The 14,960-nt window shown below is 44.2% G+C and overlaps 1 protein-coding gene across 1 annotated transcript in view; it reads right to left on the bottom strand.

Moving 5' to 3' along the window:
• Window positions 1–159: 159 nt before the first annotated feature.
• The window catches only part of slc23a3 (solute carrier family 23 member 3), an 80,469-nt gene continuing 65,668 nt past the window's right edge, over window positions 160–14,960 (bottom strand). The window contains exon 12 of the mRNA XM_048599081.1: window positions 160–523. Within this exon, the coding sequence (XP_048455038.1) occupies window positions 234–523 (290 nt within the window). The 3' untranslated portion in view covers window positions 160–233. The remainder of the gene's footprint in view (window positions 524–14,960) is intronic.

Here is a 14,960-nt window from a genome sequence, read left to right as displayed (position 1 = left end):
CAGCTAGTGACCATCCAATCTCCCACTGACCATCACCATCACAGCTAGTGACCATCCAATCTCCCACTGACCATCACCATCACAGCTCGTGATTTTCTTGTAAAGAATACAATGAATCGATTGTGTTTTATGACAAATATATAAAAGCGTACAAAGAAATGAAAGTTAAAAAAATGTTTTGTTTTATTGATGCTCTGGTTTTGTTTCTCTCCTGGGGTTTGTTCCAAACAGCATTAGACTTCTGTTCCTGATGGGTCCATGGTAAACCTGGAGCAGTTGACACCTCCAGCCCCTTCTCCGCTTGCGAGAACCTCAGGAGTTGGGAGTAAGTTCTTTATCTCCTGTCCCTCAGCCATGTGTTCGTCTGTCGGTTCTGAGCTGGGACATAGGTTGCAAAGGGGAAAGGGCTTCACCCACAGATACCTCTGCAGGGCATTTGGAAGCTGATAAATATTGGTTAAATCTTTCGGCTCAGATTTGAAACTAGGGAAGTGTGCCACAAAACCCCGCTCCTCCAATGTTCCTGAAATAAAACACACAGAACACTTTTTCAGCTAATTGATTAACACCAACAACGCACAAGGACTGTCTGTATTTACACAGCACCTAGACTATACACAGACGGTGAATGCATCACAACAAGATTAAATTCCTAAATAAAAATCGAAAGAACTGTGGATGCTGTATAACAGAAACAAAAACAGAAATTGCTGGAAAAGCTCAGCAGGTTCGGCAGCATCTGTGAAGAGAAATCAGAGTTAACGTTTCGGGTCCGGTGACCCTTCCTCAGAATTGATGGTAGCTAGGAAAATGTTGCTTCTTTATGCAGAAGATAGGGTTGGGAGGGCAGGGGTAAGGAGTAAACGATAGATGATTGGGGATGAGCCCAAAGAGAGAGAAAAGCAGTTGGACAGACAAAGGAATGACTAATGCCGACATCACCACACCCACCGCCAATGTTCTCTCCCACCTATCCGCCCCCTCCCATCCCACTGACCAATCCCCACTCACCTGCACTACCTGCACTCACCTATCACCATGCCACCTACCTTCCCCAGTCCCACCCCTCCACTCTCTATTTATTTCTGAGCCCCCTTCTCCCTCCCCATTTCTGAAGAAGTGTGCTGACCCAAAACGTCAACTTTCCTGCCCCTCTGACGTTGCCTGGCCTGCTGTGTTCCTCCACACTGTGTTATCTCTGACTCCAGCATCTGCAGTTCTTACTATCTCTGAATTAACAATCTGGCTAGGAAGGTGAATAGCTGTTAATGGAAACTGTTAGTGGCGAACAATGGTGTGTGTTTAATAGCAGACTATGTGATCACAAGGCCTGATGTACGGGGGTTCGGGTTTAGGACAGAGGGGAGATCAAGCCCTAAAGTTATTGAACTCGATATTGAGTCCAGCAGGCTGCAGGTTCCCCAAGTAGAAAATGAGGTGTTGTTCTTCTAGCTTGCGCTGAGCTTCGCTGGAACACTGCAGCAAGCCAGAGACAGAGATGTTGGCCAAGGACCAGAGTAGTGTGTTAAAGCAGCAGGAAACAGGAAGCTCAGGTTTATTTTCACGGGCCGAAAGTAGATATTCAGCGGAGCGGTCACCCAGCCTAAGCTTCGTTTCCCCAATGTAGAGGAGACCACATTGCATGCAGTGAATGCAGTAAACTAGCTAAATTCCTGCAAATCTGAACCGAGGAAGCGTTTTTCCTCGGAATCAGGCTTGAACTGCCCTGAGCTCTCTTGCCACCTTATTTTGTCTGAGATTGAGTGAGAGAAGCCCAAGCCTGCAAACGTTGTGAAGCAAGTGGGCAACCAAAACTGAGTTCTTTATTCATTCATGGGATGAGGACATCGCTGGCTAGGCAGCATTTATTGCCCATCCCTAATTGACCAGAGGGCAGTTCAGAGTCAACCACATTGCTGTGGGTCTGGAGTCACATGTAGTCCAGACCAGGTAAGGATGGCAGTTTCCTTCCCTAAAGGGCATTAGTGAACCAGATGGGTTTTTCCAACAATTGACAGTGGTTTCGTGGTCATCATTAGACTCTTAATTCCAGATATTTTTATTGAATTCAAATTCCACCATCTGCTGTGGCAGGATTTGAGCCTGGGTCCCCAGAATGTCACCGGGTCTCTGAATTAACAGTCCAGTGATAATACCACTAGGCCATTGCCTCCACTGCAAGTTGGGTAGCATACAATTGATATGTATCAAAAACAAAGTTGCTGGAAAAGCTCAGCAGGTCTGGCAGCATCTATGGAGGAGAAAACAGAGTTAACGTTTCGGGTCCGGTGACCCTTCCTCAGAACAATTGATATGTATGTTCAGCCGTGTGTATGGGTGTAAATGTACATCATTGAAGGTGGCAGGACAGGCAGAGAGCATTGTTAATAATATAGAAACACAGAAGTTAGGCGCAGGAATAGGCCTTTCAGCCCTTCAAGCCTGCTCCACCATTCAATAGATCCAAGGCTGATCATCAAACTCAGACCCCAGTTCTCACTTCTCCCTTTGTTCCCTTTAGCTCTATTTCTAATTCCTTCTTGAAAATATTCAATATTTTGGCCTCGAATGCTTTCTGAGGCAAAGAATTCCACAGGCTCACCACTCTCTGGGTGAAGACATTTCTCCTCATCTCAGTCCTAAATGGCCTATCCTGTATCCTTAGAATGTGACACCCTTCCTCTGGTTCTGGATGCCCTGGCCATCAGGAATATCCTTCCTGCATTTACTTTGTCTAGTCCTGTCAGAATATTATAGGTTTCTATGAGAGCCCCTCTCATTCTTCTAAACTCCAGTGAATAAAGTCCTAACCAGTCTAATTTCTCCCCTTATATCATTCTTGCCAAGCCAGGAATCAGTCTGGTAAACCTTTGTTGTACTCCCCCCATAGCCAGAACATCCTTCCTCAGATAAGGCGACCAAAAGTGCACACAAAATCCAGCTGTGGTCTCTCCAAGGCTCTGTACAATTGAAATATAACCTCCCTGTTTCTGTATTTTAATCCTTTTGCTATGAAGGCCAACATACCATTTGCATTCTTCACTGCCTGCTGCATCTGCAATGGAATTCACTGCCTGGGAGCACGGTAGAAGTAGATTCAATTATGACATTCTAAAGAGAATTGGACTTTTATTAGAAAAGGAAGAATAAACTGGGCTCTGGGAAGAAGGAAGGATAAGGGCACAAAATAACTTGCTCATTCAGAGAGCCAGTACAGACATGATGAGCTAAATGACCTCCTTTTGTGCTGTTATAATTCCGTGATTCTGTGATTTTGGGCCCCATTGGACAAGTTGGTGAGGAGCCAGGAATTGTAGAAGAACAGAGAGAGATTCAGGAGGGAGTTCCAGGATTTTGACCCAGCGACAATGGAGGAAGAATAATTATATTTCCAAGTCAGGATGGTGAATGGCTTGGAGGGGAATTTGCAGCTGGTGGTGTTCATATGTATCTGCTGCCCTTGTCCTCCTAGATGGTAGAGGTTGTGGTTTTGGAAGGTGCTGTCTAAAGACCCCTAGTGAAATTTTGCAGTACATCTTGTAGATGGTAACTACTGCTGCTACTGAGTCAGAGGTGGAAGGAGTGGATATTTATGAATGTGGTGTCAATCAAACAAGCTGCTTTGTCCTGGATGGTGTTGAGCTTCTTGAGTGTTGTTGGGGCTGCACCCATCCAGACAAGTGGGGAGTATACCATCACACTCCTGACTTGTGCCATGTAGATGATAGACAGGCTTTGGGGAGTCAGGAGGTGAGTTACTCACTGCAGGATTCTTAGCCTCTGATCTACTCTTGTAGCCATTGTTATTTATATAGTGAGTTCAGTCGAGTTTCTGGTCAATGGTAACCCCCAGGATGTTAATAATGTGGTTTCAGTGCTGTCAATGCCATTGAATATCTAGGGATGATGGTTAAATTCTCTTTGTTTTGGAAATGGTCATAGCCTGGCACAGTTGTGGAGCAAATGTTACTCACCCTTTGACAGCTCAAGACTGGATATTATTCAAGTCTTTCTGCATTTGCTTCAGTATCTGAGGAATCACAAGTGATGCTGAACATTGTGCAATTATTGGCAAAAGTTTCCAACTCTGACTATATGATGGAGGGAAGGTCATTGATAAAGCAGCTGAAGATGCTTGGGCCTAGGATGCTACCTTGAGGAACTCCTGCAGAGATGCCCTGGAGCTGACATAACCTTCAACAACCACAACCATTTCCATTATGCCAGGTATGACTCAAATCAGTGGAGAGTATTTCCTCTGATTTTCATTGAGATTAGTTTTGTCCAGGCTCCTTGATGCCACACCTGGTCAAATATGGCCTTGATGTCAAAGGCTGTCACTCTCACCTCTCCTCTGGAATTCAGTTTTGAAGAAGAGGAGGGGAATTTTCCCCAGTATCCTGACTGAAATCTATCCCCAACCAACACTGCAAAAACAGATGAGCTGATCATTATCTCTTTGTCTTTAGTGGGATCTTGCAGTGCAAATTGGCTGTTGTGTTTCCCTGGCCATGCTTGAACCAAAGCTATATGGAGGTCTGGAGTTGACTGGCCCTGGTGGAACCCAAATTGGATATCGCTTAGCAAGCCTAGAAAGTCATGCAGTTGAAGGGCTATTAGGGATGGGCAACAAATGAATAAAACTGAATAATAAAAAATGTGGAGTCCTGATAGGTGCTTTGTGTTTGCAAATTATTATTTCCTGACTTTTGTTAATTTAATGAATTTCTCCTTGCATTTGCAATTACAAGTTATAGAACATAGAACATACATTGAACATAGAACAGTACAGCACAGTACAGGCCCTTCAGCCCACGATGTTGTGCCGACCTATTATCCTACGAAGATCAATCCACCCTGCATGCCCTACATTTTACTATCCTCCATGTGCCTATCCAAGAGTCGTTTAAAAGTTTCTAAAGTATCTGACTCCACAACCACTGCTGGCAGCGCATTCCACACGCCCACCACTCTCTGTGTGAAGAACCTACCTCTGACATCTGCTCTATACCTTCCTCCAATCACCTTAAAATTATGTTCCCTCGTGATAGTCATTTCCGCCCTGGGAAAAAGTCTCTGACTATCCACTCTATCTATGCCTCTCATCATCTTGTACACCTTGATCAAGTCACCTTCTTCGCTCCAATGAAAAAAGCCTTAGCTCCCTCAACCTTTCCTCATAAGGTCTGCACTCCAGTCCAGGCAGAATCCTGGTAACTCTCCCCTGCGCCCTCTCTCAAGCTTCCACATCATTCCTGTAATGAGGTGACCAGAACTGAACACAATATTCCAAGTATGGTCTAACCAGAGTTTTATAGAGCTGCAGCATAACCTCACGGTTCTTAAAATCAATTCCCCTGCCAATGAAAGCCAACACAACATATGCCTTCTTTACAACCCTATCAACTTGGGTAGCAACTTTGAAGGATCTATGGACGTGGACCCCAAGATCCCTCTGTTCCTCCACACTGCCGAGAATCCTGCCATTAACCCTGTATTCTGCATTCAAATTCGACCTTCCAAAATGAATCTTTTCTGGGTTGAATTCCATCTGCCACTTCTTTGCCCAGCCCTGCATCCTGTCAATGTCCACAACTGTCCACAACTCCACGAACCTTCATGTCATCAGCAAACTTACTAACCCACCCTTCCACTTCCTCATCCAAGTCATCCATCATTCCTCATCCCTCCTTGGTCCCAAATATCAGTTTCATAAATGTTCTCATTTTTTGTCCCATCCTTAGCTTCTGCTTCTTTATAAACCTCCCCTCCCATCCCTACCCTTCACGATCCGGAACCCAGATGTTGCTGTTGGATGCGAATTGTGGTTGTGAATTCACTCATTGTGAGTTTGAGAAAGGCTTTATTTGGAGTCACCATGCGAGGATTAACTTTTAACTTTCAAATGATGTTTCCAGCACAGATTAGTGCCCAGTGTAACTGGAACTCAGGTCATTCCAGGTGCTGAGACTGATAAAGATCGGGGTCTCTCCTGTTTACACTGGAGTCTGACAGGGACATGGTTCCAGTGAGAGATTAGAGGTTAGCATTGCACATAACACTTCAAAACTAGCTCAGGCCAGTGAGCCATGTAACCTTCTAACACATATCTACTTAGACCAGCAGCATCCAGCATCTGAGGTCTGGTTCACAGCCATAAAACACACCCCTGTGACTTTATATTTATTCCGATAGATCACAGTCCATAGTGTGTGTGCGCATGTGTGTGTCTCTGTGTGAGTGCATGTATGTGTTGTGTATGTGAGTAACGGAGTGTATGTGTGTGTGAGAGTCTGTGTGAAAGAGAGTGTGTGTCTGTGAGTGAGTGTGTAACTGTGTGAGTGAGAGTGTGTGTCTGTGAGAGTGTAACTGTGTGAGTGAGTGTGTCTGTGAGTATGTAAGCGTGTGAGAGAGAGTGTGTCTGTGAGTGAGTGTGTAACTGTGTGAGTGAGAGTGAGTATGTAAGTGTGTGAGAGAGAGTGTGTCTGTGAGTGAGTGCGTAACTGTGTGAGTGAGAGTGTGTGTCTGTGAGTGTGTAACTGTGTAAGTGAGTGTGTCTGTGAGTGAGTATGTAAGTGTGTGAGAGAGAGTGTGTCTGTGAGTGAGTGTGTATGTGAGAGAGAGTGTGTGTCTGAGTGAGTGTGTGTCTGTGAGTGAATGTGTGTGTGTGAGAGAGAGAGTGTGTCTGAGTGAGGGTGTGTGTGAGAGAGAGTGTGTGTCTGTGAGTGAGTGTGTATGTGAGAAAGAGTGTGTGTCTGAGTGAGTGTGTGTCTGTGAGTGAGTGTGTGTGTGAGAGAGAGAGTGTGTCTGAGTGAGGGTGTGTGTGAGAGAGAGTGTGTGTCTGTGAGTGAGTGTGTGAGTGTGTGTGAGAGAGAGAGAATGAGAGACCTGAAGTAAAACCAGAAAGCACTGGGAAAACTCTGTAGTAAGGCAGAGAGAAAAACAAATTAATGAATAGGGTTCAATGGACCCCAGCCAGGTAAGGTTAAAGTGTCAGGGTCAGCTGCCCCCTTATGACAGGATAACTTTTCTTTTTAATTCATTTGCCGGATGTAGGGTGTTTCTGGCTAGGCCAGCATTTATTGCTTCTCTGCTATGGTAGGATTTGAACCAATGTCCAGAGAAGGAGGAGTTAGCTGGACCGGGGACTCAATGTTAGTTGGTGAAAAGTTGATGGGTGAAGAGGACTTAGTATCTCCTGCAACAGCAGGCAACATATCACTGGAGCTATAGGGCTGCCCTACGGGTGCTGTGGACGGAGGTAGAGAGAAATGACACCATGTACGAGAAGGAATTGAGCCGAGGCTTGAGTTACCTTTGTAGGCCCAGTGTGATTGCCCAGTGTAAACCTCTTCAAAGAACATTATCATATTCTCTGTAAGCTCATTGATAATATCCTCATTAGATGTGTGTATGTGTGCGCGCCTGTGTGTGTGTTTGTGTTTGTGTGTGTCTGTGTGTGCGTGTGTGTGCGTGTGTGTGTGTGTGAGACAGGGGGAATGTAGTAGTGGGTACATTGCATTTTATATAGGGTCCAAATTACTGAAGGTCACAATAGACATTAGACCTGTTTATATATGGCTGTAAACACAGGTTCATTTGCAAATGCCATGGCTTTTCAATCAAAATTTACCATTCTTTCAAATCAAAACCTCCCATTCCCTCTTTATCATTGAAAGAAAAGTTGAGGAATGGGAGCGAGTGATGCATTCATTCCAGAGGGTGATGAGCTTCCTGAGACAACAGGATTGTCTCCTCCTGACCTTTTCAGGGACAATCTCACTTGCTTAACATTTTTCCCTAAATGGTCTCCTCCACTTTGTTGACCATTTATGATGGAAGGCATGTTCTATCAACCCATTACCTTCCCATGTCCAGGCCCATGCCCAGGCCTCAGAATTACTAGGGCCAGTGATGTTACCATCGTGCCAAATAAGCTCTCATACAAGATTGAGCAACTTATCGCCAGAAATGTCGATGATGAAAGAGAGAGAACAAAGAATGGGAAAAGATTGAACTGAAAGCTTGAGGTACATTTGGAACCCAGTGGGGTCAGAACAGTGCAATCTCAATCTTATACTGGCTGGATCAATTGAACACAAATGGATTTAGCAGCCTCTCAGGGCTATAAAAAGAGTTTGCATTTATCATGCAGCTTTTAACATTGTTAAAATGCCCCAAGGTGCTTTACAGAAGTGATTACCAAACTAAAGTTAATGCTTAGTTTCGTATAGGCAGGTGAGAAAGTAGCTTGGTCAGAGAGTTAGGTCTTAAGACTGGCTCTGAAGATGGGTCACTGGACTCGAAAGGTTAATTCTGCTTTCTCTCCACAGATGCTGCCAGACCTACTGAGCTTTTCCAGCAGTTTCTGTTTTTGTTTCTGATTTCCAGCATCTGCAGTTCTTTGAGTTTCTTTTCAGGTCTTAAGACATCAATCCTGGAGAAGAGAGAGGGCAAGAGGTTTAGGGATGGAGTTGCAGTAGGGTAGATAAAGACAAGGCTGCCAATGGTGGAGCAATGGACATGGGAGAATTGGAGGGAAGTAGAGAGTCAGGAAGGTTGTAGGCCTCGAGGGAGACAAGGAGGGGAGAAAGGCCATGGAAGTATTGAATTTTAAATTGAGGAATTAGCTGGACCGGGGACTCAATGTTAGTTGGTGAAAAGTTGATGGGTGAAGAGGACTTAGCATTTCTTGCAACAGCAGGCAACATATCACTGGAGCTATAGGGCTGCCCTACAGGTGCTGTGGAGGGCAGTAGAGAGAAATGACAACATGAATGAGAAGGCATTAATCCGAGGCTTGAGTTACCTTTGTAGGCCCAGTGTGATTGCCCAGTGTAAACCTCTTCAAAGAATCTTATCATATTCTCTGTAAGCTCATTGATAATATCCTCATTAGATATGTGTGTTTGTGTGTGTTTGTGTGTGTGTGTGTGTGTGTGTGTGTCTGTGTGCATGCGTGTGTTTGTGTGTGTGTGTGTTTGAGAGAGAGAGTCTGTGTGTGTGTGTGTTTGAGAGAGAGAGAGTCTGTGTGTGTGTGTGTGTGTGTGCGCACGCGCGCGTGTGTGAGAGAGAGAGAGTCTGTGTGTGTGTGTGTGTGTGTGTGTGTGTATGTGAGACAGGGGGTATGTAGTGGTGGGTGCACTGCATTTTATATAGGGTCCAAATTACTGAAGGTCACAATAGACATTAGACCTGTTTATATATGGCCGTAAACACAGATTCATTTGCAAATGCCATGGCTTTTCAATCAAAATTTACCATTCTTTCAAATCAAAACCTCCCATTCCCTCTTTATCATTGAAAGAAAAGTTGAGGAATGGGAGTGAGTGATGCATTCATTCCAGAGGGTGATGAGCTTCCTGAGACAACAGGATTGTCTCCTCCTGACCTTTTCAGGGACAATCTCACTTGCTTAACATTTTTCCCTAAATGGTCTCCTCCACTTTGTTGATGGAAGGCATGTTCTATCAACCCATTATCTTCCCAGAGTCAACACTGACTGCTCCCAGGTATGGAAGGACTGTCTTATGAGGAGTGGTTGAGTAAATTGGGCCTGTGGTCATTGGAATGTAGACAAATGTGAGGTGACCTTTTTGAAACATATAACATTCCTAGAACATTTCCTACACAGGACAGATGTACGAAGGTTATTTTCTCTCGTGGAGGACTGTAAGATCAGAGAGCATAATCTCAGAATAAGGGGTCACACATTTAAGATAGAGATGAGAAGGAATTTCTTCTCTCAGAGGAGAGTGAATCTGTGGAATTCTTTACCGCAGAGGAATATTGAGGCTAGGTCAGTAACTATATTCAAGGCTGAGATAGATAGATTTTTAATTAGGAAGGGAATCAAGGGTTATGGGGAAAAGGCAGGAAAGTGGAGTTGACGAATATCAGGTCAGTCATGATGTCTTTGAATGGCAGGGCTGACTCGATGAGTTTAATGGCCTACTTCTGCTTCAAAGTCTTATGGCCTTATTGAAAGGTTTTGCATTTCTAAAGCCCTTGTCAGGATGTTTCAAAGTGCTGTACAGCTCATGAAGCATAGGTCCTGATACAGTATAGGAAAAGTGCCAGCCAATTTATGCACAGGAAGTTCCCACAAAACAGGTGAAAAATTTATTGACAGGATAATTATTGGGCAGAAATTTCAACCCGCCCCCTGAAAGTGGTAGAAGAGGTGTCAAGATTTGGAAATAATTGGGCGAATTGACCCAGGTAAAGTACAAAGCCATTCACTAATTAAGTTCTCAGGATGAAAGCCTATTGGGGACTTTCTGAATTTGGTGCTGATTAAAGTCCTTAAATGGTCAATAAATAGCAACGAAGGGCTCGAACTCACCACCTTCCTGACTTCTCAGTATATGAGAAAGGTGCCTCAATTCCCAACAGAGACAGAAAACAGGGCAACTTGCCTCTTGGATATGGAAGAGTTCCATCTGCCTCAATCTGGGAGCAATTGGAGGGTCAGATGAGGAACGTGGCTGCCGTAAGTCACCCCCTGCCCTTGCCTCCAACCCTTTCATCCCTCCTCTCTTTGTAGCCCCATCACAGAGACAAGGTGATAAACATTGCACCTTCACTCTGCTGGATTTGCCAAGAAGTAGGCCTTGACCAGCCCTCTTTAGGACACAAAAGCTGCTCTTTGATTGGCTAGCAGTTCCTGGCAACATAGGATGCTTATTTCAAGGGGTGCGAAAGGTAGGGGAACCTGCCCATGCTCCTCTGGCAGCTTCCAAAGATCTGGTTTGCAGGGAACTGAGTGAGTTATTTCAGTATTGGGGGTGGTTGTTCAGATACCACTGCAGACAACTACCTGCTCCCTTGCTTGGGCTGAACATGGGAAAATTACACCCGGCGTGCGTTAAGGGGGTAGATGGAGGGATATAACATGTCAGGGTGTCAGGCAGAATCCCTGCTCCTCTTTGAAACAGTATCATAGGAGCCTTTAAGATATCTCAGAGGGCAGGTGGGCCCTATGTTTAATGTTCAGATGAAAGATGGTACCTTTGGCAGTGCAGTATTACCTTTTCTTTAATTCATTCATGTGATGAGGGCATCACTAAGCCAACATTTGTTGCCTATCATTAATTGCCCAGAGGGCAGTTAAAAGTCAACCACATTGCTGTGGGTCTGGAGTCACATGTAAGCCAGGCCAGCAGTTTCCTTCCCTAAAGGACATTAGTGAACCAGATAGGTTTTACTCCAACAATTGCCAATGGATTCATGGTCATCAGTAGACTCTTAATTCCAGATATTTATTCAATTTGAATTTCACCATCTGCCATAATGGGATTTGAACCCAGGTCCCCAGAACATTACCTGGGTCTCTAGGTTAATAGTCTAGCAACTACAACACTAGGCTATTGCCTTACTGCTCAATGCTAAATGTCAGCCTAAATTTTAGGCTCCAGTCTTAGACAGAAGAAATCTTAAATGAAGAAAATTCCTCACGCTTCCAGAGCACCTTTCATGATATTTGGATGTTCCAAACTCCTTCTCAATCAATGCAAGAGGTTTGTTTAGAGAGAAGTGGACACCACAGGAGGTAGAACACCTTAACAGCACCCCTCCTTCCAATTCCCTGCCTTTTCTCTCCTGCCCCTCTCCCTCACCTTTAGTGGCCTGCATTGTCCTTTCTGGGCATGATGTAATTTCACTGATTGGAAACTCAGATGATTTAGTGGTGGTGAATAATGTGTCAGAACTATCAACGGTGATCTGAGAATGACAAAAGAACTATTCAGTTGTGCAGAAGAGCACCTCTGCAAATTTAAATAAAAATGTAAGAGTTTTGAAGTGCAGACTGTCAGATATAGGAGCAGAATTAGGCCATTTGGCCCATCAAGTCTACTCTGCCATTTGATCATGGCTGATATGTTTCTCAACCCCATTCTCTTGTTTTCTCCCCATCACCATTGATCCCCTTACTAATCACAAACTGAAAACAAAAAAAAAACAAAGAACTGTTGGTGCTGGATATCAGAAATAAAATCTGTTTTGAAGAAGGGTCACTGGACTTGAAACGTCAACTCTGTTTCTCCATCCACAGATTCTGCCAGACCTGCTGAGATTTTCCAGCAATTTCCCATTTTGTTTCTAATCAATAAAACTAACTGTCTTAAATACACTCAATGACATGGCCTCCACAATCTTCCAAGGTATTGAGTTCTACGGATTTACTATTCCCAGTTGTAATGTGTGAAATGTTGGTGTAATAGTGTAATGTTAATGTTTTTTTCCATCATGGTCATTTTTAAACTTGGTCCTAACATGAGGACTGAGGGAATGGTGTCACTTACTATGTTGAACTGACTGTACTTAATTGAGGTGGTACCATCATGGTAATGCCACTCAAAATAATCTTTAAAACCCCAGCCTGTGATGTCGTTTCAATTCCCACCAGAGCAGACGGTGACATTCAAATAAAAATCAAATAAAAATAGCCTAATGGTGATTGTGGCCGGTGTAAAGATCCATCTGGTTCACTAATGTCCTTCGAAGGGAATTTGCCATATCCTTACCTCATTAGGATTACGGGTGACTCCAGACCCACAGCATTGTGGCTCACTGTTAACTGTGTGCTGAGCAATAAATGCTGACCTGAACAGTAACACCCACATCCTGCAAATGAATAAAATACTGACTTTGTGCAGGTTACTTGTCTGTTGTGAATTTAATAGAGAGTGACCTTATCTGTATTTATATTGCGAAATCATCTCATTCTTGTCAAACTTTGAAAGCTTGACATTTGTAGCTTGGTCAACGTCTATCATAGAGACATAGAGCTGTACAGTATGGAAACAGACCCTTCTATCCAACTTGTCCATGTCAACAAGATATCCTAAATTAACCCAGCCCCATTTGCCAGCATTTGCCCCATGTTCCTCTAAACTCCTCCTATTCTTTATACCCATCCAGATGCCTTTTAAATGTTGTAATTGTACCAACCTCTACCACTTCCTCTGGCAGCTCATTCCATACACGCACCACTCTCTGCGTGAAAAAAGTTGCTCCTTAAGTCCCTTTCCTATCTTTTCCCTCTCACCTTAAACCTTAAAAGTTTTGAACTCCCCTACTCTGGGAAAAGACCTTGGCTATTCACCCTATCCATAACGCTCATCATTTTATAAACCTCTGTAAAGTCACCCCTCATCCTCCGACACTCCAGGGAAAATCGCCCCAGCCCATTCAGCCTCTCCCTATAGCTCAAACCCTCCAACCCTGGTAACATCCTTATAAATCTTTTGAGACTCATTCAAATTTAACAACATCCTTCCTATAGCAGGACGACCAGAGATGCACACAGTATTCCAAAAGTGGCCTAAACAATGTCCTGTATAGCTGCAACATGAACTCCCAACTCAATGCACCCACCAATGAAGGCAAGTGTCCCAAACGCCTTCTTCAGCACCCTGTCTACTGTGACTCCTTTAATCTCACTCCCTCCCTAACAGCAGTGTTGGTGTCCCTACACCAAATGGACTGCAGTGGTTCAAGAAGGCAGCTCACTACCACCTTCTCAAGGGCAACTAGGGATGGGCAATACAAGCTGGCCCAGCAATGATGCTCACAACTCGTGAAAAGAAATCAATAAATATGATTTGTTACTCAGAGATGCTGAGTGGACATTGCTGGTAATATTCGTTGCCCTGGAATTCGGTCGAAGTTTATTTACCGGAGTGCATAACAAACTCCCACAAGAGGGTGGCTGAGGTGTAAATGTGTTTAAAGGAAAAGACAGACTCTTTATTGAGAACAGAATGAGGGGTTAAGATTTAGTTATGGATGAGGAAGCTTGAGAATAAATGCTGACATGGACTATTTGGGCCTAATCACCCATTCCTGCACCAGAGACCCTGCATGATGAAATCTGTCAGTCAATTTGCGCAAACCAAGCCCCTCCAAACAGCATCTGTTTTTAGAGACAGCAGATGAGGGACAACATCTTTGCTCCTATATGAAATCACGCTGATTTCAGGCGAGAAGGCAGAGAAGCTATTGATATGATACCTCATCCTAAAGGTGGCACTGCTGACAGTGCGGCATTCCCTCGGTGAAGCAGCTGCAGAGAGTCCTGGCCTGATCACCGGAAGCACAGCCACCAGAGGATGTGTGACAAGCCCAGACTTTAGAGGAGCACGGAGGTGTTCTGGAGAGGGATCACTTTAAGTTGCTGAGGTTAAATGATCCAGTGACTACTTTCGACTTATTTGATCGCCTTGGCAAAGTGGTTTGTTAGGATGTGGCCATTGTCACATCTAACAACTACTACCAAGATATAGAAGATATAGAAGGTTAAGTGCTGGACAGTGGGATTAAAATAATTAGGTCGTTGTTTTTGACTGACACATCCTCAATGGATTGAATGGCCTTTTTCAGTGCTGTAGACCTCTACAACTTTATGACCTGAAACATTGACTCTGATTTCTCTCCACCCATGATTTATAAGGATGTTGCCAGCATTGAAGGGTTTGAGCTACAGGGAGAGCTGAACAGACTGGGGCTATTTTCCCTGGAGCGTTGGAGGCTGAGGGGTGACCATATAGAGGCTTATAAATTCATGAGGGGCATAGATAGGGTGAATAGTCAAGGTCTTTTTCCCAGGGTAGGGGAATCCAAAACTAGAGGGCATAGGTTTCAGGTGAAAGAGGAAAGATTTAAAAGGGACCTAAACGGGAAACTTTTTTTAGAGGACGGTGCGTGTATGGAATGAGCTGCCAGAGGAAGTGGTGGAGGCTGGTACAATTACAACATTTAAAAGGCATCAGGATGGGTACATGAATAGGAAGGGTTTAGAGGGATATGGGCCAAATATTCACAAATGAGACTGGATTAAATTAGGATATCTGGTCAGCATGGACGAGTTGGGCCGACGGGTCTATTTCCGTGCTGTATGTCTTTATGATGCTATGCTGCCAGATCTGCTTAGTTTCTGACTTTGTTTCTGATTTCCA

The sequence above is a fragment of the Rhincodon typus genome, chromosome 7 (assembly GCF_021869965.1).
Source record: "Rhincodon typus isolate 14 chromosome 7, sRhiTyp1.1, whole genome shotgun sequence".
NCBI lineage: Eukaryota > Metazoa > Chordata > Chondrichthyes > Orectolobiformes > Rhincodontidae > Rhincodon > Rhincodon typus.
The sequence above is the reverse complement of the archived record's forward strand: the minus strand, read 5'-3'. Positions and strand labels throughout refer to the sequence as shown.